Source organism: Camelus bactrianus, chromosome 19 (genome assembly GCF_048773025.1).
Source record: "Camelus bactrianus isolate YW-2024 breed Bactrian camel chromosome 19, ASM4877302v1, whole genome shotgun sequence".
NCBI lineage: Eukaryota > Metazoa > Chordata > Mammalia > Artiodactyla > Camelidae > Camelus > Camelus bactrianus.
Window position 1 is genome coordinate 47,099,236 of NC_133557.1, and position 24,204 is coordinate 47,123,439.

At 41.5% G+C, this 24,204-nt stretch overlaps 1 protein-coding gene across 4 annotated transcripts in view; it reads right to left on the reverse strand.

Annotated features, from left to right (window-relative positions):
- The window catches only part of LOC141574110 (trafficking protein particle complex subunit 9-like), a 67,979-nt gene that overhangs the window by 21,903 nt on the left and 21,872 nt on the right, over positions 1–24,204 (reverse strand). For all 4 annotated transcript variants that reach the window (XR_012500810.1, XR_012500809.1, XR_012500808.1 and 1 more), the window contains 4 exons: positions 15,562–15,747; positions 12,980–13,100; positions 6,568–6,676; positions 6,047–6,173 (listed from right to left, as the gene is read on the reverse strand). Coding sequence is in view for 1 of the 4 variants with exons in the window: in XM_074347884.1 (XP_074203985.1) it covers positions 15,705–15,747 (43 nt within the window). In the remaining 3 variants the exon portion in view is untranslated. The remainder of the gene's footprint in view (positions 1–6,046; positions 6,174–6,567; positions 6,677–12,979; positions 13,101–15,561; positions 15,748–24,204) is intronic.

Sequence of the window (24,204 nt, forward strand, 5' to 3'; positions counted from 1 at the left end):
AGTTACATGGGACTGAGTAAACTGATGAATATGCTTATAATTTTCGATTTTGTTTGAAATACTACTGGCTTTAACCTGTTTCCCAGACATAAAGAAACTCTTCTCCTTAAGCTAGCTGTGATTCACGGCAATTTGATAAATTATACCTATGTAAGCAGACTTGGAAGAGTTACCTTTTCTCTCCATCTGATCCCTCAAGAGACTAAAAACTCTTAGGTCCCCAGTGGCTCCATCAGATAAATTAGGAAGATCATCTCCTAACAGATAAATGAATCTCAAGGTATTTTAAGGATGTTAAAGAGAAAAGAATTTACCTAAATCTGTAAGGCAGAAATCTATGACAAGCCCTTGACATGGCTTTCCTGACCTTAGAAAACCTTATTAACTTTCTACCCTGAGACTCCTTATTAAAACTTCCAACACAGCCAATTTAAAAAAGCCTATATGATCAAATAATCAGACTTAACTTGCAAAAAAATTAATCTTGATTTGGCTATATTTGAGAAAAATGAGGGTAACTTTAGAGAGAAAAAGATTATATTTTAGTGGATACTAAATTCTAGTTTTGTTAATTGAGGTCTATATTTACTAAGACACTTCCCAGATCATTCCTTGCTGTTATGTCACATTGCTGTAGAGTTTAATGGAATTATTAAAAGGATACTCGAGGTTTGTTTCTGAAGCTCAGTCATCTATCCTTGGGTAAAGTTCCAATGTCCCATGACCTGCAGCCAGGGGATTATACATACTGAACAGGCATGACTTAAAGAACTGTCTCCAACCTGAATGGAAGGACCCTTTATCAGGTACTATTAACTAGAGCATACACAGGAAAGCTGAAGGAAACGGACTTTCGGACTCATTTCCAATGAGAAACAGCCCCTGCAATGCACTGGCCTATAGAGCACTGCTCACCTTAAAACAATGCCCAAATGGAGAAAAAGCTAACAGGGCAGGATGAGAAGAAGACGACATCTTAGGTAGATAGCTGACCCAAGACACCGGACCAGGCCTGTATACTAATTACATTGATAATTTCTCCTACCTTTGATTATGAACCACTCCAATTGTTAAGTTTATGGTAAATTACCTATGTCTAGTACTTCTGTGTTGCCTTGGTGGGTTTCCCTACTCCAAGGCTCTAACTAGATAGCCCTCAGAAACGTTATTCTTAAAAGAAATTATAGTTTTGTTTAGGCCACTTTTGATCTTACAAGGTGTGAGACTTCACCTGGCCAAATAGTAACTACTCTGAGCCTGACCATAAATATGAACTTTCTCATAAGATCACCCAAACTCAATCAGAAACACAAGCAAAATTTTAACCCAGAAATATAACTTATCGACTGTTAAATTCTTACTCGTGACTTTATTAACGTTACTAGCTGTATTACTTATATCCTATTTTATAAAATTGTTATCTTACATTTCCCAATGTGTAAATAGGCCTACAACAAGATTGATGATGGCTAAACATCTTGAAGAAATAGATAAAATTTATAACCCGGCATAAAAAATTTTTAATAGTGTGATTCTAGATATGGGAAAGAGCAATGAAGGGTTTACATTTCCTGGATTATAATAGACTAGTAAGACAGGCGATCCAGAGAACTTTTAGTATCAACAGGGCCTGATAAAACACCTAACACCTTGAATGGCAGCTCAGAAGATTCTTCACCTGAACTACGAATGGGCCATCCTAGCACCATGGGACAAAATTGGTCATGGAATGTCTCAAAATATTGGTCGAATTTAGGACCAAGGGGGAGCACTGTGAATGAAAGTACTACAATGCGAAGGAAAATACTGCAACCATGTCAGTAAACAAAGAATGCTGAAACCAAGTCATCAGCAGCTGCTGCCACCCCCCAGCGAGGACAGGCCTTCAGCCCCGCCTCTGCAGCCACTCACAATGGTGCCTTCTGAGGGGACTCAGAATAAGAAAGGAGAGGATACTGGCCCTAGATAGCTAGGTGCTTGTCAAAGGAATGAATTCAGTGAGCCCAAATGTTTGCTTCCTGCCATACACAGAAAAGTACTAAATTCTTAAACTTGAGATATCTGGTTTTCTTTAGATAACAAGCAATCTTTTATTGTTCCAACTACCTGGTCTTTGTTGTAAAGCTCCTATATATCCTTGCTCCTTCCCTAAAACTTTGGAGCAATCCCTCAGAGCAATCTGAGAGGCTGTCATCCCAGCTCTAGTCCTCCCGCCAAATAAAACTTAACTCTTAACTTTTAGGCTGCACATTTATTTCAGTCGACACAACTTACAACAAACCCAGGAAGAAGTGAATATTATCATGCCCTTTTACTGATTCACCAACAGGCTAAGTGAGGTTACATTCTAGTCCAAGTTCCTGTGGTGCGGAAATGGCGATTTAAACCTGAAGCTGGGGTGCCCATGCCTGTGCTTCTTCTCTCTCCCATCTATCTGTGAAATCCACCTGTCCAATATACAAGTTTGCACAGGCCAGCTCTTAAATGCAATGTGTGCCACCATTTGTCAATTCTGGTTAATTACCATAAACTGCTCTCAGAAACCGTTACAGAAAAAACAGGTGGACCCAATTCCCTGCCCACAAAGAAGAGGAATTCTGCCTTAACTTTCCCTGAAATGTGCAGAAACCCTTTCCCACGCCACTAAATTCAAACGTACGCTTCATCCGTGTTTATGTTTGCACAGGACTTATTAAAGAACAAGGTGCCTGCAATAATTCCATCTCGGTTCCTTTCCAAATAAACAGATTAGCCCAAATCAGATCCAGAACAGACATAACTCATCAAATCCGCAGTGAAACACACTGGATCAAGAACAAAATGCGTGTCCTAGTCCAGAAAAATATGGGTCCCTCTTTCTTCCTGTCATTATACAATCCCACCATAACTCATTACATTGCTGTCTGCTCATCTGGCAACCAAACCCAGAGAAGAGTCAACTCAGCAGAGTGCCCTACTGGGGAGAACACCCCGCAGCAGCACTACGGGCTGCCTGCCCTCCCGCACGCTCTGCTGACCCCTAGTGTCGTCCGTGGAGACCAGGCCAACAGAGCTGTTCCCAACAGCTGCAAAGACCCACACATTAAGTAAAAGCATTTTATTTTATACGATATGTTACGTATAAACCCATCTCTGAAAACAGCTTTGGCAGAAGCCCAAATCTTCAACATTAATCTGCAAAGGCAATTCCGGTCCCCAAGGGAAAGCAAGTCTTAAGATGATGCTAAGGCCTCCAAAGTCCTCTCCACGACGACCGTCAACCAAACTGCCTGCGGGTCTGCAGCTGCAGGCGGCTACATGTCTGTTTTTAAAGCAACCCCTTCCTGCCCTCGGGAGCTACAATGTCCCTCTACGCCCTCCCATCTCAGGGTAAGAACAGCTGCTGCAGAAGCTTGCAGGGCAGCACTGACAGGACTGGACACAGAGGATCAGAGCTAAACTAAGCCTTCTGATGACACGAGCTTCCACTGTGTCACTTTACAGATGAACATATATATAGAGAGAGGTGGGGTGATATTGCTCAAAGTCACACAGCTAATAAGTGGCAAAGTCTATAACTCTGCTCCTCCCTCCGGCGTGACGCCCCAGCTGGGACGCCCACAGGGTTTTCTCGTGCCTGCCTGACCAGTCTTTTCCTGTCACTCATGACCCACCACAGGGTCTGTCCGCAGCCTGCCTTTTCAACATGTTTTCCCTCCAGTTTCTCAGGAACAAGGCTGCTCCGGCCACTGTATGACTTCCGGCTCCCCGAACCCTCCGTGCTCAGGCCAGTCATGCCTGTGCATCCGGCCCCCTGCTCAGAGGCTCTTCCGTCCCTGCATGTGGATTTTTCCACTCTCCGCAGGGACACCCCCTCAGGGGAGCCCTCTTCTCCCCCACAGCATGGCAGTTGTCCCAGGCCACATCCAGAGCTGCCCCATTAAGACTGCTTGTGCCCAGTTCTGCTAGTCAGATCAGCAGCTTCAGAGCCCGGGGTTATGCCCGGGTCACCCAGCAGACCTACTGCCCATCTCCCAGACCCTACCCAGCAGGTCACCAGGAAGTCACGGTAGATGCCCCACCCAATCCAGAAGGCTGTTCACCTGCCAGCACCGCTGATGACTGGTTTCCAACCTTTGATCAGTTTCACACAAAACAGCAGCTTTCACTTTGAAGCGGGGTGTTTTCCCTTCTGCTGTCCATCCTTACCGGAAACATCAAGGGAAACCAAAAGGCCTTTTCTCAACCCTTTTCTGATGACATATTTCCACCCACAATACTCACATGCTCAAGAAGTTTGGGTCCACGTGGCTTTGTTTCCCTTACTCTAAGTGGCTCAATAGACTGTGGGATTCCTTCTCTTTTGAGGGTATTTGTTGTACTCAGTTTATCGGCTTTAATCTGTTTTTGTCTTTCTCTTCAGTGTCCCTGGCAGTTGCCACTTCACACTCCCTACAGCAGCCTCTCTCCCAACGTCTAATCTAGGAAATCAGCTGTGACGAGGGCCCGGTGGGCAATCACAGAAGATGGAGCTAAGGCACAGAGAGGCTACATAATTTGCCCAAGGAGATCAACTTCAACCCCCAACAGTGTGTGTCTCGTCCCTCTGTTTAACACTTATGCTAAACTAGTTAACTTTTAATAGATTTTAGTTATAAACAGATGAGGTATCAAAATACATACAAGGACACAGATCCACTGTAAGATGTTCATTAACTCCACTATTTTGTTTCTATTTCTTTTATTTCTATTAAAAAAATTAAGAACCTCTGCAGTCAATATAGCAAAATGTTAATGGGTTTTAAATCCAGAATATAGAGGCTTAAGTGTATTACTCACACTTTTTTGTAAATTCACAAGACAAAATGATTTGAAGGTCTCTCTCCCCTCCCCCCTACTCACTACTGGCTCTCACCTGAGCTCCCAGACCACACATCTAACAGCCTTTCATTTTACCCACAGCTGAAATCATCAGTTTTCCCCCAGGACTCCCTCTGCAGCTTTCCCTCCTCAGAGCACAGCAGGACCCTCATTTACCTCATTAATCCACCCAGAAACCCAGGCCTTACTCCATCCTACCCTCACAGACATCATTCATCTTTTCATTTTACCATCTAACATTTCATCCATCTGTTCGCTTTTTCCCACTGACCGTCCCACCGCTCAGGTGGAAGCCACCAATACTGCCCACTTGGACTCATGAGTCTCCCAGTGGCCCCCCCAGCCACTCTTCCCTACTTGAGACAAAAGGGATTGTGTCACTCCCATGCTTTTAAGACTCTTTTCAAACCCACTGTTCTTAGAAGAAACTCCAAGTTCCTCACCTGGTGAAGTTCTTTGCCATGAAACTATCAGCTCAGGGAGGGCAGGACCCGCCCTCTCCCCTCGGTTCCCCCCTCTCCCCCCCCCGGCCCTGCTCTTTCCTCTCATCCCCACCCTCTGGCACATCGCCACCTCGGGAGGACCTGCTGAGCTACACCAGCCTATATTCTAACCCTGGTCTTGAGTTCTTAGCAAATTGCTTCATTTATCCATACAAATCCAAGTTAGATTAGGAAGATTTTAGATATTTAGCGAGAGTTTTGATTTGGGGATTTTGCACTAGCAACCTGCAAGTACATGTTCTAATAGTTCTGCCTTCTTAAAACCACACCCAGATTTAAGTAGTGTCTGTGGAATACCTTCGGAATAAGAGGAATTGTACTTTCACAGACTTTATGTTTTATAATATGAACAACCTGGACAGGGTCACAAATGGAACCGCCTAAAAAGTGACAGAAGACGGGTTAGAGGCATAAAGCAACAGGTCCCAAGGAAGGTAAGAGCAAAGTTGTTTCTCCAAACCCCCCTAAAATCCTGAAAGAACCAAAAATTCTGAATTTTGAAAGTAAAAGACTATCATATAAAGAAATAAAATAATCCTGTTCATCAGGGTTTCATGATCTGACTCCAGAAATTTTAGCAGGACATACTGAATCCTAGCACAGAAACATCAGATGGACTAGTGGTGAGTAAGTTCCAGGAAAACGGCAGTAATTCCTCCACTTGTAAGAGAACACACACTCACTTCTCGAAAGTGATTGTAAACCACATTCTGGAGAAATTCAGAAGATTCAGGCTCCGCTTCTAGATGGTGATGACACGGAATGACGGCTTGGATGCATGCTTCTATCTGAGTCACCGGCATTCTTACACTGCAGGGGGAAAAGGAGGCCCCCAGTCAAGAGCAGAGGTGTTCCTGCCATGTCTCCCAGGCCGTGCCTCGGGGACTCATTGTCCTGTAGCTATCCGGCCCCAGGCGAGGACCAGCAGCATGGCCCACCCAAGCAGGAGGGGCACTGTGCTTGAGAAAACCCACCCCTGATTGGGGGCAAGAAGGGCTGGTGAGGTTGAGTGGACCTATAAATGCCCACAGAAATACACCTGCATCCATTCAAGTGATACAACCAACAGTAGCAGGCTATTTAACAAAATTTCAATTGTCAGTGGAAATGTTACCATTCCTTTCCGCTTGTCCCCTGCACTCTGAGACAGGCTTAGGCTCTCTCACACCTGCAGCTCTGGGCAATAGTTGTGAAGTCATTTTACCTTGCTGCGATAGTCCTCGCTCCCCGTGTCACTGTGTCTGTCCTCTCTTAACACAGTCGGAAGTCTTCCTGGATCTCTCCCTGAGTTCCTTGCTCCTGCTCCTCAGATCCTGAGATAAACGGCAAGTGAAGACACATGAACAGAAAAGGCACTGTGGACTTGACCAAAGTCCTCTGTGACCCCTAGGTGAGTTCTGCCCACCCCTCAAATTCATTTCTCAAGGTTCTGCCCAGGGTGACAACCAGCCAGGAGAGTGGCCCAGGCCAATTAAAAGCTATGTGGCTTGGTCACGGGGACAGGTGCAGGAGCTGTTTCCGAAGCCGGGTCCCTCCCCAACTCTGCTCCCCTCTCCCCCTAGGCCCCGCTGCCAAGCCCCTAGGCTCCCTGATCTTCTGCATTTCTCTTCTTCTCTACTCCAAGCCCTTTTCCTCTTCCTTTATTCCCTAATTATCCCCAGCTGTAGTGATTTTTTCAATCACAGTATTTGAAAAAATTTCCTGCAGCCCAAAAAGAAGTCTCCAGAGGTAAATGACCATAGGCTGGTTCCTAAATAGAGCCCCAGGCTGGGGTGACCCTCACCAACACTCCTGGGGGCATTAGACATGTTGCAGGGTCAACCACCCTCAACAGGAGTTTGCTGAGACCCCAAGGCCCGCACAGCATCCCTGCTCGCAAAAATATAGTCTGCCCACTTATCGGTAATTAAGAAGCAAAAATACAATATTGCTTATGATTCTTACTAAAATTATTTATGAGATGGAAAAAGAAATTTTAATACGAAAGAAGAGATCTGACTCACTGTTACATCTGTTCCTTTGGCTTTAAACCTGTGCCCTGTTTTCTAGGCTCAGACTTGCTAGCTCTGCACCTTTTGTGAAAGAAAGTTGCCTTTAGCTTCAAATGTACAGAAGAGCCTATTCTCTGGGCTCTGATCTTTAAGGATGTTAGTTCTTCTGCAATTATGTAGAGAGTTTCATGTTGCAAAATAGAGAATAACCTTTGTTTTGTTGGAGGTTTTATAGGGGCACCATGATTTGACCCATATGGACAGCTGCAAGAATAAAGGATTCCAAGGACAAACAATTCATACAGCAAAAAGTTTGCAACAACCACCCACACCCCCTCCCCTTTTCAGTATAAAAGGAGCCTGAATTCTGACTTGGGGAAGAGTGTTCTCCCGGACATCATTCTGACATCTTCTGGGTCTGCCAGCTTTTCAAATAAAGTCACTTATTCCTTACCCCAACACATCATCTCCCAAACTATTGGCCTGTCATGTGGCAAGCAGAATGACTTTGGACTCAGTAACAATATACATTGGAGGTAGTATGTCTCCACTGTTTCCTCATTTCCAATATATAGCATGCACATCATTTATGATCTAGTGCAAATAATTCATCAAAGACAACAATAACAAGAAACTCACCTAGCTATAAACACTGAAGTCACAACCTATTAATTTTACATGCCGTTTAACAACAAAACCAAAAAACTTAATATAGAGACTTTATTCCATGGAAATTAAATTATTTCTAGTCCTTCAAAACTTTCTTTCTTTCTATTTTCTTTTGTTTTGCTTATTGAAAGGAAAATAAAAATCAAATCATTTTATTTCAAGAATTTTTGTTATACCTAAGTATTTTAAATACTACAAAGAGATTTAAATTGCAACAAAAAAGTTCATATATTAGTATAAATATATGTATACAATCAATGGGGATTAGGAAAAGAATGGACATTTACTAAAAATGCACTGTACATCCAGTCTTTTATAAGCATAACTTGGAATATAAGCTCTATGAACCAGGGGTCCCCCACACCCATTCTCATTGCCAATTCCCTTAGTAATCAACTACCAAGGAACCAGCATATAACCACTTGATCAGTATTTTAGGTATAAATGAGGGAATTAACTCATTCAATTCTAAAACAAAAACCCTAAAATAAATACTGAACTTATTTACAGATAAAGAAAATTGGACAGAAAAAAGTAAACTTACTTCCTCAAGGTCACAAAGCTACTAACTTGTAAAGGCAAGATTTGAACTCGTCTGCCTGACTCTAAAAAATAAGGTGGAAATCCCATTCAACTGTGATGGTCCAGCAGCAGAGCCTATCACCCTATCTTTGTTCAGATCTAGCCTTAGACAGCCTGAGACAGCACCCCATTCCTATGGAACTCGAGGTCAAATGATAAACATAAGGAGTTTATATCCAGTAGTTTTCTTAGGTCTCATTTACATAAAGTGTCAGCAGGAAAGCAGATAAACTCTGGGAAATGTGAGTGGGTCCAGAGCTTTTTGCTGATAAGAAACTCAATCTATCAGGACAGAGTGACCTTCCCATGAGAGGCCACATGGACATAAACTAAAGGCAGCTGAGCAATGAAAACTAGCAAGACTCTGGAACTCAAGCAAAAGTTTCCCTGCTATCCCGCACACATTTTCCTCTTCATCCGCGTGGGCACGTTGACAGAAGACCCAGGTTCTTGTCCAAGTTACACCATCATGGATTCTCACCCATCAAAATTTATGAATCTATGCTGTCTTAAGTCATTTCAACTCAAATATGATGACATCGATATCTCAGCAGAATCTCTATATCTCCACTTCCTCTCTTCTAATAGGAGAATGATTCTATGACCACAGAGAAATCCACTAAAATACCATGCATGAAGCCAGGAGAAAGTCTGCTTAACAGACTTTGCTCTCATGCTCAGTGAATGAAAACTCAGAAAAAGTGGTCCTTCTCTCTCAGAAAGTGACAGGTAGCCTGATGTGTGTGTGTGTGTGTGTGTGTGTGTGTGTGTGTTTGTGTGTGTGTGTGTGTGTGTGTGTGTAAATCAAGTACAGTCAAGTCTGGGATGTGAACATATTTTATTATGTCACTGTCATTTCAAGGGGATGATCCAACCTTTAAAGTAATTTAAATCTACTGTTCTGAGAGAGTCTCAGGCTCCTTGGTGGAAGAAGGGAAGGGAAAGGAAAGGAGGAAACAGGTAAATGAAGAAAGAACTAAGAATAATGCAAGGGAAAGGCATGACATTAATTTTTTTCCTACTTGCATCACATACAAATTAGGGACTGGCTTTCCCCCGATGTCTTGTCGAGCACTGAGTTGCAGAAGAAGCGACAGCCTAATTCTCACTGAGCTTGTTACTGTACGTGGCATCTTAAAGACACAAATCATTTACCCTGAACAAACACTCTAGCAGCAGGCTGTAATTCTGTTTTAAGAGACAAGAAAACAGGAGTTCAAAGAGGATATATAACTTGACAAAAGCCTGAGGACCAGTAAAAAAGAGAGGATGAATTCAAACTCAGATCTGAATGCAGAGTCTGATCTTCCCACTCCCAGGACTGGAAAATCCTTAACACACAGGCTCCCCAGCTTCCCTGCAGTGTTCCTGACACCAAGCATTTCCCATGACAGTGGTCTCCAGTTCTCACAGACACAGTGCTCTGTGCAGCCAATGACCTTCAGCGGACCTTGATCATCTATCTGCCACGCCCACCAGGCTTCACCATAAAGGCAGGAAAGCTGGCTTTCAAGTGCATACAAAGCCACCCCTGCTCTAACCTGGGTTCTTCTGGGGCTTCTCCAGCCTAAAGGCAGCCATGAAATGGCTCACAGTTTGTACATGAGCCACACAACCTCTCTCCATCTGTCTCCCCGCCTATACTACTTAGCTATGACCTTTTTGATAATCTTGGAGACAAATTTTTAAAAACAGAATAGAAAGGATTCTGGAATAAGTACTTAATACTTCCAATTTTGAATGACAATTTACAAAGTGAGTATTTACAAACTGAATTTATGCCTTTCTAGGTGTCAGTTTTAAGCAGTCAGAAAATACAATAGCAAACAATTATCACTTAGAAAATTAACAAATCATAAACAATAATCTGGAATAAACTCAAAAATTATGCCCATGTTGTAAATGAAGAAAACTACAGGACTGTACTGAAGGGTAAAATAAGAGGTGTAAATGTAGAGACATCAACATATTGCATGGAGGAAAGCAGTTTTGTAAAGATATATGTTTTTCTAAATCTAATTCAAAACTTCCTAAAAAATGCCACGAAAACTCTTATCTGATTTTATTTTAACTTGAGCAAAATATTTTTGAATCCTTCCGGAACAATAAAGTGATAATAATGGCCAAGAAAATTTGGGATGCAAGAAAAGGATTAAAAACAAATCATGCTGTCAAATATTAAATAAATTTTTACAATATGTAAGATATGGTGCTGGAATAAGAAAGGAAGATTGATAGAAAGAACCATGATCTCAAAAAGAAACTCTAGTGTACATAAGTATTGTGTACACGTGGGATTTCAAATCAAAGAGAAAAATATGAATTCAATAATTGTCCTGGGAAAATCAGAGAATCACCCGGAAAAATAAATTCTATTCCTGTCATAATGACCACAAGAAAAATTACAGATAGTGATGTAAATATTTAAAACTAAGAATAAGTGTAAATATGACACTTTGCTCATATTAACTCAACTTACCCTCACTATAACAAATACTATTATCATCTCCATCTTAGAGATTAAAAAACCTACAGAAGAGATTTATTCCATTATAAGAAAATATTTCTAAGAATAATGCCAAAGATAAAACCCATAAGGAAGTCATTTACTACCTTAAGATTATTTTGGGCCACAACGAAAATAAAAAACCTACTGAACAAAATGAAAGGCAAGAAATGACAAGAAAAAGCTCTGTGACACTTGTTGATGAAGACAAGAAGTTAATGTTCATAACATACAAAGAGCTGTCACAAAGCAGCAAGAAGATCCCTCACTTAACTGTGTGCAAAGAACAAAAGGGATCATTCATTTTTAAGAAGTAAAATGGCTAATGAGTGAAAAATTCTCAGTACCTCACTGGTCATCAAATGCAAACTAAAACATTGAAAAAGCACTTTTGCTCATCATATTGGCAAATATTTGTAAAAGGTATTCTACCTAGTGTCCATCTGTGGGAGAACAAACTGTGAGCGAACTTTTTGGAGGACGACAAGTCAATGAATATGTAAACTCTAAATAACGTGAGTACACAATGACTCAACTCCACTTCTAGGAATCGTTTCGTTTAGAAAAAAAGAAATCAGCTCAAAAAGATGTAGTCATCAAGGAATTTACACAGCACTGTTAACAAGGGTGGGAAGAAAAGCAGAAGTGAAATCATATCCAGTGATAGAGAATTGGTTACATAAGTAATTCTACACCTTTTCATTCCCCACTGGAGAAGGAATTCCTAGAGTCACTTGAAAGGAACCTGTGATGAATGTAAATGTCACATCCAGGGACTAAATTTCCAGAAGCCTTAACTAAAGGAATACTCATACAAGATCACAGGAATGTCTGTACAAGAAGGATGCCAGTCAAACATCTTTTCTGACAGTGGAAAATGGAGAAAACCTAAGTGTCCACCATCAAGAAAATGATGCGGTAAATCACGGTGAGCTTTGGGCCATGAGGGAGCCTGTGTTTCAGCGTGGTCCAGGGCCTTGTCCACAACACTCTCCCACCAAAGGTGTCCTTGCACAAGAGACCACACCTGCACATCAGGAGACCCCTCCACTTTACCTGAAATTTCCGGGTAAGTCTGTAGTGGGAGGAAGTCTATGATACACCCCTGAGTAAAAAAAGCAAGCAGCAGAAAAACATACAGTATGGTCTCATTTTTCAATAAAGCATATATACACACACATATACAGATTTCTCATATACGTGTGTGTGTTTCTGTGTGTGTGTGTGTGTATATATATATATGTCATAGGCAAAAATGTCATGAAATATATACACCACATTGTCACCAGCTTTTACTCTCAGCAAATAAGTGGAAGGGAGGTAGGGGCCTTCCTGTACCACCGCTGTTCTCTTTTCAGTATTTCAGTTAAATATACTTGGAATTTAAAAGTTTATTTAAGTCCGAAGTAAAATGGACGATGCCTCCACAAGACAGAATGCTATACTGGTCATTAAAAATCATGCCAGGGGAGATAGAATATTGTAGAAAAACATGTAATAAGCCGAATGGAAAATGGAGGTCTCCACACAGTAAACAGGCACAGAGTGCCCGCTGGTTTTTATGACAGAGGTGATACACACTGACGAAAATAACAGAAACTATGTTAAAGTCTTAATTATTATCTCTGAGTAGTAGGACCAAGATAGCCTCTTTTGCCTCTTTTTTCAGACTTATTTTATTAAATACACGTTATTTTTCATCTGAAAAAAAGCATTTTTAGATGTGTAGTACAGCACATTGGAGAATAATAAGCGAGTATTTACAGAAACAAGTAACTAGGAGGCACCGCAGCAGCGCCACACAATGTAGAACGGGCGATCCTGAATAACACCGCACAGTTGCATAAGGACCCACAAAGTGAGCTCACCTGCTGTAACAGGGCGTTGCCCCCTTCTATTTGTCAGTTGTGTCTTCAGGGCTGAGTCAGTTCTGAGCATGGCCAGTGTCAGTGCTGGTGTCTGGGTGGATGCCACTTGAGGTGAGGGCGCCTGCAAACAGACAGGAAGAACAGAAAGCTTCCTTTGCCTTTTCTCTCTTGTTTCCTTTTCACTTTAAAAGAGAGGCACAAATAAGATAGACTGTGCAACTTCCCTACTGAAACTTCAGTAATGAAACGGTTTTTAAAGCCTTCACAACTTATAATGTGCCTATAACTGTCTTTTCAACAAAGCATCATATTTATTAAATGTTAAGTCAGTTATTTAACTTCCTGTTGAAACCTTCTATTAAAGAACATGAAATGCACTACGTGAAAGCACCACGCCTGCAGTGACCAGTTCAGCTGTCTTGAAGGCAGTGCAGTCACCCCCACCATCCCGTGGCCCTGAGTTCCTGATGCTGGTAAGAGAGCACGCTGCCACCTCAGATGGAGAGAAACAGTGAAAGCATTTTCTGAAGTCAACAGCACTGACAAAACATAACTGAAAAGTACGAGTCACCTTTGAGGCTCTCATTTTCTGTTTCTGGGCAACCCCGTCAATGAGAAGAAACACCCCATTCCCGAGCCATGGGACTCATGTGGGAAGGAGTTTGGGAGAAATTTCCAGGTATAGAATGTAACACGGAGAACTGTGACGAACAAAACGATGAAATACTGTGATTTCGGAAGACACTCAAAATATTCTCCTAAGCCTTAGTAGCTGGAAATGCTGGGCTTCTCCTAAGCCACTTATTTATTTCACAGCCAGTGAGCATCTCCCACAAACCCTGCTTCCCTCTGTCTGCTGGGAGCCTCAGGCAAACTCTTGCTGTCGATCATATAAGTCACAGGGCAGTGGTGTGGTCTCACCCTGCAACCCTCACACAGGCTCACCTCCTAGCCTCACTGTCTGAACTTGGCTCCATTTTCTCACCTCCTCATTTGGTATCTGTTATTCTGTAAGCTGCCTGAAATGATTGTTGGAACAAGTCAGAAGAATGAGTGGGTAGATAAATGGACAGATGGACAGGTGAGAGATGGGCAGACAGAGAGACTTCAAGAAAAGGGGAACAAAGTAAACTTCGTATGCAAAACCCTCTTCCAGTCAGGGAGGAAAATCACCACGGAGAAGTGTGAAGAGGCAGGTGGCTTAGGATTATTTCCTACATTCCATGAAAAATCACACAAGTGATGAGAGGGTAGAACTATAAATATTAAAAGAAAACATCATGCATGCTTGAAAAAAAATCTACAATATGTACTTTCTAAAGAATAGATTCAAATCAGCAAGGCCCAATAACACAGTCCTTGGTTGTTACAGAGGTGAAAATCCCACCTCCAAACCACAAGCCATCCCTTTGGAGCACTGAGAGTCTACACCGGGCAGTCATAAAGCCGTCACCGCAAAAGCTATGCTTTCCTGCATTTACGATTAACAAGCAGCTGTGCTCAGGCTTCCCATGCGCATTATTTACACCCCAAAGCACCTCTACGGTGGGGGGACGCCTAGCGAGCCCCATCTCTGCAGGACAGAAAACAAGACCAGGACAGGCTAAGCCGACCTACCAGTTCCCCATCCCAAAGGACTGGTCACTTCAGAGTAGGAATCGAACTCGGACCCACGTTTGTAACCACGGTATTACCTTGCTTTGTGTGCTTTTTGTGTGTATAATACATTTGTTTCTGTCATGAAAGTATATTTAATAACTAATCAGTTGTCTTGTCTATCTCATTAGCTCACAATCAATCTTTATACTGTTGAATTGTACTCTTTTCCCCTGGAGAAAGGAACGGAAACAGCGGGGGTCAGAATGAGGTGGGGCTCCATTTTTATCTGGTATCTCATCTCATCCAAATCCCCAACCAGGGAGAAGGAGAAAATATTCTCTTTATCTTTTAAAGACAGTGCTCCACTGATGGTGACTTACTCAGCTCCAAAGCCAAGGCTGGGTAAGGGCACATGCAGCAACCAGAGCAGTATCACCTATAGGAAGGCGAAAAGAGCTCACGGGAAAGCTCAAGGGGTCAGCCTGATTTTATTTCAAACGATAAAATAATACCACACTCTAAAAATACTAGTATGCAATGGATTTGCTCTTTCTTGACATCTAGCAAGTTTCCACAGCCCACATGTAACATTATCGTGAACCAGTGAAAGGAAGAGTCTACAGACAGGGAAAATCAATGCCACAGGCAGGCTGAAACAAAGGCTGGAGTTTAAGAAAAGGAAAGGGCAAAGTTAAGACCTGGGGAAAGGCTCGGAAAAAAAATCATCACAAGGACTCTCAAATATCATCCAACAATCATATAATCATTCATTCGAGAGAGTTACTGAGGTCCTATTTTGTGCAAGATTTTACAGAGGGTGAAGCAAGAGCGCAGAGACCATGGTGGTAGAAAGGGGAGGGACTCAAATACACTTCTGATCCCAGTGCCTTACACACTTGTCCTCAGTTTAATGGAAAAAAAAGTAAAATAATACTCTGTAAACTCAAAGCATTGTTGAAAAAAGTTAAAGTAGACCTAAATACCTGGAGAGACACACCACGCACATTCCTGGATCAGAAGACAGCGCTGTTGGAATGGCAGTGCTCCCAAGAATGATCCGTGTATTCAACGTGGTCTCGATCACAATTCTTGCAGGATCCTCTGCAGAAACTGACTAGCTGCTGCTTCAAATCATATGGGAATTCGAGGGTCTCAGTAACCAAAGAGATCTTGAAAATGTAGAACAACGAGAGAGGACTTGTAATTCTCAATTTCAAAACTTACAACTGTATCTCCAGGTCAGGAGATTACAGGCCATTTTTAACTTATTTACTGTGTTTATTCTTATTTTGTAAATTCTCTACAATGAATATAACTGTTACAATAAGAAAAATAAAAAGTAATTTATCTTTTAAAACATGCACACCGATTCATTCATTGGGAAAAAAATTAACTATAAGGAGGTAAATAAATATCTAGTGAAAAAGGACTACTTAAAAACAAGAGTGCATTTGCACTTTTTATAAATTGAAAACTGGAAAGCACAAACACATCAAGTTTCTAGGGAGACTGCTGCAACATATTAAGAGTTATTTTCAAATATACTAATTGAACAATGAAAACCCAAGAAAGGGAAAATCTTGATTGACACACAACTTCAAACACATGGAGAGCAAAGGCCAAGAAATCCCAGTCTCTGTAGCTCTGCTACTAACTCAGTAGGAGAGGAAATTCCTCACTGATGGGACAGTGGGTTTCCATGCATAAGACAGGATACACAGTACAAACTGCACTAGATACGGGGGTGATTTTCTTAGAAGAATTCTAAAGGTAGATCATTGCTGAAAAAGTATAAAAACACTGAAAGACAGTTTAAAACACACACCCATATATATTATATATAAATGTATGAAGTCTTCTCCCATGTTGCTTAGAAATACAAAGTTACATTTGTTCATTTATGGGCACTGATTACTTTATCCCAGGTAGAATATTTCGACTAAAACAAATAATCAATAATACACCCCTCTTGTCAAATCTAGTTGATAAGTTACTCTGCTATGTAACCATAATGTGTCGAAGATAGATCTGTAATTAGTGAAAAATGTCTTTGTATGGTTTCTCGAACTCTTCTCAAATTTCCAAGCTTAATTTTAAAATAGATCTCAGCAGTATTTTTATATTATCTTTTACCTTGTGAAATGAACAACACAGTCTGTTATCAAAATTCTGTCCTTACAATGATTCACGAGCGCCGTATCCTAAAAACACTGCTGGACAGCAAGGCACTATCCAAACACTGTTACCAAACAAATGAAACACAAGGAAGGCAATGACCCTATACTGGAGGGCTTATAATCTGTGTCAACCCTGGGGATTTTATTTGATTGGTTAGCAAAATAAAATCAATCAAGTACATTCTTCTTTGAGCAGTCTGTAAGTCATGACTCTGTTTTTAGTGTCATGAGCAGGAAAGACTTAAGCATGATTTGATTGGGTCAATTAGCAACAGCCATCACTGCAGAGTGATTAGTAAAAATGTTAACTGATAGCAATGCTTCTGCCAACATGAGACATAAAATAAACCTACACTGAGCTCTGCAAGGAAAATGAGAAGATGAGTTCCCCAATGAGAAAAAAACTAACGAGAAATCAAAGAAGGAAATACTTTCATTAATGATTCCAGGAAGGAGTAGAGCATGGTGGTGAAGAGCACAGATGCTGGGGACAAACAAGAGGGTCTGAAATCCCACAGCACAACTGGGTAGCTGGAACATTGATATTCAGGGAAATTTTATGCATCTCAGTCTCCTCATCCATAGACACGGGACAACAACAGCACCCATCCCTAGAACGGTCCTAAGAATTCAATATTTTATATATAAAATTTAAATAAAATACCTCATATCTTAAATATTGACCCCAAAAGCACAAGGAACAAACAAAACAGGTAAACTGGAGTTCATCAAAATTTAAAACTTTGCTTCAAAGGACACCATCCAGAAAGTGGAAAAACAACACACAGGAGAAAATTTTATTAAATCATTTATCTGATAAGGAATTTGTATTCCCAAGATAAAAAAATCTCCAACAACTCAACAATAAAAAGGCAACTCAATTAAAAAATGAATAAAGGTTCTGAAAAGATATTTTTAAAGGAAAATGTAGAAATGGCCAATAAGCACAATAAAAGATGTTCAATATCATTAGCTGTAAAGGAAACCAAGTCAAAACCACTGGGAGAAACTGCTTCAAACTCACTGCAATAGGTTATAATAAAAAAGTTTAACAATAACTAATGACAAAGAGGAAGCGGAGCACACAGCCATTGCTGGTTAGAATGTAACATAGTGTGGCAACTTTGGAAAACAGCCTGGCAGGTCGTCAGAGAGTTGAACATTTGGTTTCTGAATGACCCAGCAATTCTGCTTCCTGGGGACACACGTAAGAGAACTGAAAGCAAATGTCCCCATAAAAACTCCTACAGGAATTTTTATGACACGATTATTAATCACAGCCAAATACAGAAACAACCCAAATGTCTATCACGTGATGAATGGGTAAACAGAGGGACCCAGCCATACAGTGTAATATTATTCAGCAATAGCAAAGCAAGGAGTACTGACACAGGCCGCAACGTGGACAAACGTGGACAAACATTGAAAACGTTAATCAGTGTGAAAGAATTCAGTCACAATAGACGGTTCCATTTACATGAAGTGACTCGATTTACATGAAATCTCCAGCACAGGCAAATCCACAGAGAGAGAAGAGTGGCTGCCTGGGGCTGGGGGATGATGGGGAAGATGGGAATGACTGCTTATGGGTACGGGGCTTCCTATTGGGGGGATGAAAATGTTCTAAGATTGTCTGGGATGCACAATTCTCGGCATAGATTAAAAACTGCAGTACATTTTAATCGGTGAGTTGTATTAAAACTGTTAAGAACAAAAGCACCTTAGGCCTGTACCTTCCAATAGTAAATGCAAATTGCTTACTTTTATTACAAGAAGAAGAAACTGCCCTCAGCATGAAAGCAGCAGATCAGCAAATGTGAGTTAACCGAAATTGGACAAGAGTATTTCACTTGAAACAGTTGCTGAGTGTACACGAAATATTCAGAAATGACAAGGGAAATCAGTTTGACATCAAGAAGAATCCTGCTTCAAATGCAGATAAAGGATTTGGCAAGCCCAGCTGCTACAAAAGACCAGAGAAGAAACCTGGTTCTTAAAACAAGCACCAGAGCCAACAATGAGAATGTGGTGGGGAAAGCAGGTGGCCGAAAATCTGGAACACTTTGCTACAAATAATTTCTCCACTGAAAATTCAAAAATAAAATGAAAGTGATGATTCACGTGAGTGCTGGCCTCACGTGAATGGGCTTCCTCCGGTGCTCGACAGTTCTGTAACCACGAATGAGAGACTCAGGAGAATCAGCATGGCTCCTTGGGGTCCCCAGGTGACTGCCCACCAGCACGCTGACTACCATCACATCTGCCAGGGATGAAATGCAGAGAAGAGACCAACTTCTGGAAGGGACAGGAAATGTTGACAAGGGAAGAAAATTCTGCAGTTATTCCTGGGACAGAGGCCCTGTGAGCAGAGGCCAGAATGCTGCAGGTAAACTGGGGTGGCTCTAGGGCAGAAAGGGACCACGGAGGAGCAGATCTCAATTCTCTTCTATCTCTCCCTCGGGTAGCAGATATAAAGTCTGCATCCTTCTAACCTGGAACTGTGGGTTCTAGCTGGCAGAACTCTTACTGACACGGAATAAATTACTCAAGACTCTGTGGAAAAAGTTAACAGAGCTAGAGGGAGTAGGGTGCCAACTCCATGAGCCTCTCAAATGCTGTCATATTTATTGTGTATAATCAAAGGAAAAAGTCATTAAAAGTTGTTTGATAGTAAGCAGGAACTTGGGGAAAGGCAGAATGAGATAGAGATTTTAGAATCCAAAATGAGTACAAAGGCTTAGTTTATCTTCAGGGAATTCATGGGGTGAGGGGAACAAGATATATTCTTTAGATATGTGAATTAAAATGCAGATCACCAGACCAGCCAGGTCCTTGTTTTGGGGATAATAGACTATCTAACAACACACAAGCCCAACTTTTATAGCTGAGGGCCTGGGTCCTTGCTTTGCAACCAGCAGAGTGCTATCTAAAACCTCAACTATGCAAGCAAAGAATTGTCTCTCGATTTTACGGCAAGGAGACTGGAGTGAGGATGAACAGGCCCCTGCTTGCAAAGCAGTTACTAAGCACATATTTTCTTCTTAAAGTTGACAGGCGGCTGGAGTCTCTTATAAGTTGTTAACCCAATCATGGGCTCCCACATGGAACCATTATGGAGAACATCCTGGAATGACAAATCCTGGCTCTGGGTCTTTTCCTGCCAGCTTCAGCCAATCTAGCAGGGTCTAGACACCTCCCTGAATAACAATCCCACAGAACCACTCACACTCTTAAATCCTGGTGATTGAAACTTAACTTTAGCTCTACACAACTTAACGTAGAAAAGTTTCAGAAATAAAAGATATTATATACTTTTATATCTCATCATAGGACTGATTTTTCTGATTGCTCTAAGCTGCTTCTACTTGGTAAACACCTAACTCTGCAGGTGTATTCAGTACTTTCCATTGGGCATAACTAGCCAGTTTGGGCTTGCTGAATACTATTGGTCAAATACCGATTCACCTAATTGGTTTCATTGTTCATCGATTTCAGCTGGGAGGATTGAGTGTCACTGTGTTCCTCAGCCCACCCTCAACTCTTTTCACATCAGCAACTCAGGCCTCCTGAAAACAAAACAAAGCATTTGTTTCCCTTCTCCTACACATTCCACAAACCCACAAGGAAACATCAGCCTGGAGAAAGAATTCAACAAAAATGTTCAAACAAAAATCTACACACCTGAAGCAACTCCATGTCCGAATCATGATACACAATGACATGAGAGTGTGTCAGGCAGAAAGCATGCGTGAGCCTGACCACCTGATTTCTATTCTTGAAAGAAGGAATGTTTTCATATTTTTTATTATCACTCTTTGTCATTGTTTCTGATTAAGCCACAAAATAGTTCATGAAATAATTAAGCACTGCAATAACGTAATTTTTTGTATCAATTACAGGAGGCATTCAGAGGGGATGGGAAAATCCACCTCTTAAAAAAAGCAAAATTTCTTCCCCTGTGAAGAACACGTATGCAAAATGCAACAGAGAATTCAAATACTTGTGGAGAGAAGGAAAAGCCAAAGAATCAAAAGAAAGTCATTACTATGAGACAATTAAAAATTCACTGGACAGACATGTTCATTGCATTCAAAGAATTTTTAAGGCACACTGCAAACCATTCACTTAATGATCTGCAGGCTAGAGGAAGGATTTCCCTCTTTAACAGACAACAGAAAGCAATAGGGTGCCCCCGCAAACCAGGAGGAAAGAACAATCAGATTTTTAACAGTTCTGATAAATCACAATGTTCTAAAGATGAAAATCCAGAAATTTTAAGCATTCATTCAGACCACAATGAAACAAGCACTTAAAAAAAAAAAAAAAACAAAGAATCTAAGCACATAGATGATGTACATAGATCAATGAGAACTTGTACCGCTGGAAGAAAGAACAGGCTGTAGCCTTTTACTTGAAAAATAAAACTACTTTTAAAGAAAACTGCTAAAACTCATTTCATCATTCATGTTGCCTTGAAAAATCTGAGGCACTTGTATCTGATCAGAAAATCAATTCTGACTAATAGCATGTTACAATTCAGTGCCAATTTGCTTGTGAAGAAAAAAGAAAAGCTACTGTTTCTCATATCCTGCACAAAGTGTGAAGGGCCTCCCTGCCGCTTTCTCCTCCCATTTTCTATGCCCATACTCCCCAACCCTTCTGAAACAAGTATGAGAACGTCTTATTCCCACCAATATGCCAAATGACAAATGAAGAACAGTATATTTGTGTAAATATATACCTACACCTTACACTGGAGGAGAAATGTACCAGAAGGCTATATGATACTTATTTCTACCTTTCTGAAATCATACACACACATTCACTCAGACACTGACACAGACACATACACACTGAATTACTGGGCATTTCACAAGCTTAGGACTTCCAACTTCTAGAAGATAACTTTGTAGTTAGTTTAAAATACAAAACAGTCAGATTTTGAATGCCTTGATCATCTGCTAAACCATCCAAATATCAAAGAGACCCAATTAGCCTTCTCTGTAAAATGTAATTTCCCATGATGGCATAACAGACCCTAAGAAGTACTGAATCCAAGACTCGTGTTTATCTCTAGCTATGATCGTTTTTAAGCACATTTACAGATTAAGAAAATTATGCCCCAACATTTATTCTTATTGAAATAGAATACGTGTTCTATTGTCTATACAGAGACTAGGTCCCATGATGGTGTTTAAGAGCTATTTTGTGTACTGCAATGTTTATTTTTAAGTGCAGACAAGGAGGGTGGGTATTACTCAGTTGTAGAGCACCTGCTTAGCATGCACAATGTGCTGGCTTCACTCCCCAGTACCTCCAAAAAAATAAATAAAAATAAGTGCATATTTAAAAAAAGAATAAAGCTATAAAAAAATAAATGCAGACTACAAACCACTGCAATCTAGGAGCCACAAGTATAATTAAAAAAACAACTTTTTCTATCAAATATTGACTATATGCCAAACATAGGGACAACCACAAATCACACCTGACAACCATCACGTGTGATTCTCAGCAACTCTACAAAGTAGACAGGGATGAGAAACCCGGCACTGTGGATGAGGAGACGGAGTTCGGAGGAGCTGGGGACACTGAATGTCCTGCTCCCCGTGACACCACGTCAGCTCAGGACAAGCGCTGACAGAGCTGCACTGAGGGGACATCGAGCTGCATGGAACCTTGGGGGACTGGGGAGACATGAAACAGGAGACATGAAACTATGAACCAGAAAACACTCAAAACTGTTCAGTGAATAACCAGCTCAAATACATTACATTGTGCCACATCCTTTAAACAGGGAACATTTCTGAGACCTTTTTGATGCCTCCGTGTCCTTTCTGCCATCATCAATTATTTGCCTTCTCAGCGTGACCAGTGATGAACTAGACCCCAAAAGAAGTGCACTCAGATGGCAGAGCTTTTAAAGCTGTTTAACGAAGCTTGTAAGACTCTGTCTATGCCTCACACAGGCGGTCACCCATCACTTCTCACCAGTGTGGATGGACCACCTGAAATCACTCCTTTCTGCTTTTTAAAATCCTTTCATCTAATCCAGGCTTTTCAACAGCAAAGAAATAGCTTAACCACAAACAGTGGACAGCTTTTCAAGAAATGGCCTCGAAGACTACATCGGACGACCTGGAAGCCCTTTTCATCTATTAAACCCACTTCCAGGTACTTCATCATTTTCTGATTTGTAGAGTTTGCCTCTGACTGTCTGGCCTACTCAGAGAGCTCCAAGCCTCACGTGCAGGGCTGGGAGAGGACGCTGCTGTCGGGAGAAATCAGAGAGGAATGGGGTCACACTCCAGCCAGGTCTGCATGGGTAGAAGAGCCACAACGTGCTCAGAAATTATACCATCAGCATCCCTGGGCTCCAATGGACTGGTGTCACATTAATCAAACTGATGCAAGAAAACCAGATGTTTAAATTATTAATGTAACAGGAGACATAAAACTATGAACCAGACTGAAATATCAGAGTTCAACCATCAGTACATTTTCTCCTCAACAGCTCAATCACGGGCAGTTGGTCATATGGCAAGCATGGACAGAAGCAATGCAGGGAGGGCTTCTAGGTTAACTCAATGTTATACGAATAGACATGCTGCCTGGAAAACAATGTTAATCACGGTGCACTCTCCTGGACAGTGGCTGACACACAACTGTGAGCACTGTGTAACTCTCCTTCCCCTATCTTTTCTGGGGTAACTGATATACAGAGTTACAGAGACCCAGGCATGCAGATACTTCTAAACACTCACAGCCCATCTCTGGGAGCCTGGAAACCAGACAGCCAGGGATTAAATCCCAGCTCTGCCACTTACTAGCTCTGTGACCTTGGCCAACTTACTTACCCTCTGTGTGCCTCAATTTCCACACTGTAAAACTGGGATAACAATCAAACTTTTTTACCCGCTTGTTTTGAAGATTGAAGGTTTCATTTTTATAAAATGCTCAGAAAAGAACATAGCATTTTTTTTTTTTTGTGCTCAACAAATGTTAACTTAATATTAAAGTGATTTACAAGTCTTCCTTCTAATCATCGTCAGTGTTTCCAGGCTCGACTAAGTCCCAAAGGAAATCCTCATTTCTCCTTTTATAAACTTTTGGAGAGCACCCTTCTCTTCCATCCCACCACCTGTTTAAACTGCGGGAGTGGATGCCTCCTCCCCATTCCTCTGGGCCACGAAGAGTGCTTCTCCCTTCACACCCCTGACACCTGACCCAAAGCTAGCCCTTGACACACTTACAAAGTGAGCTGTGAATCCTTGAGACAAGCAGAACATGTGAAAACCTTTTTTTCTCTCCTTTGTTGGCCACCCTCGGGAAGCACCCGGGATGCTCAGCTCCATGGCAGGACAGCCCTATGCATGATGGGGCAGATCCTCTCAAGGGAAGGTTCGCTGTGGCCCAGAGCTACCTGGGACTGGATGAGTCTCTATTTCT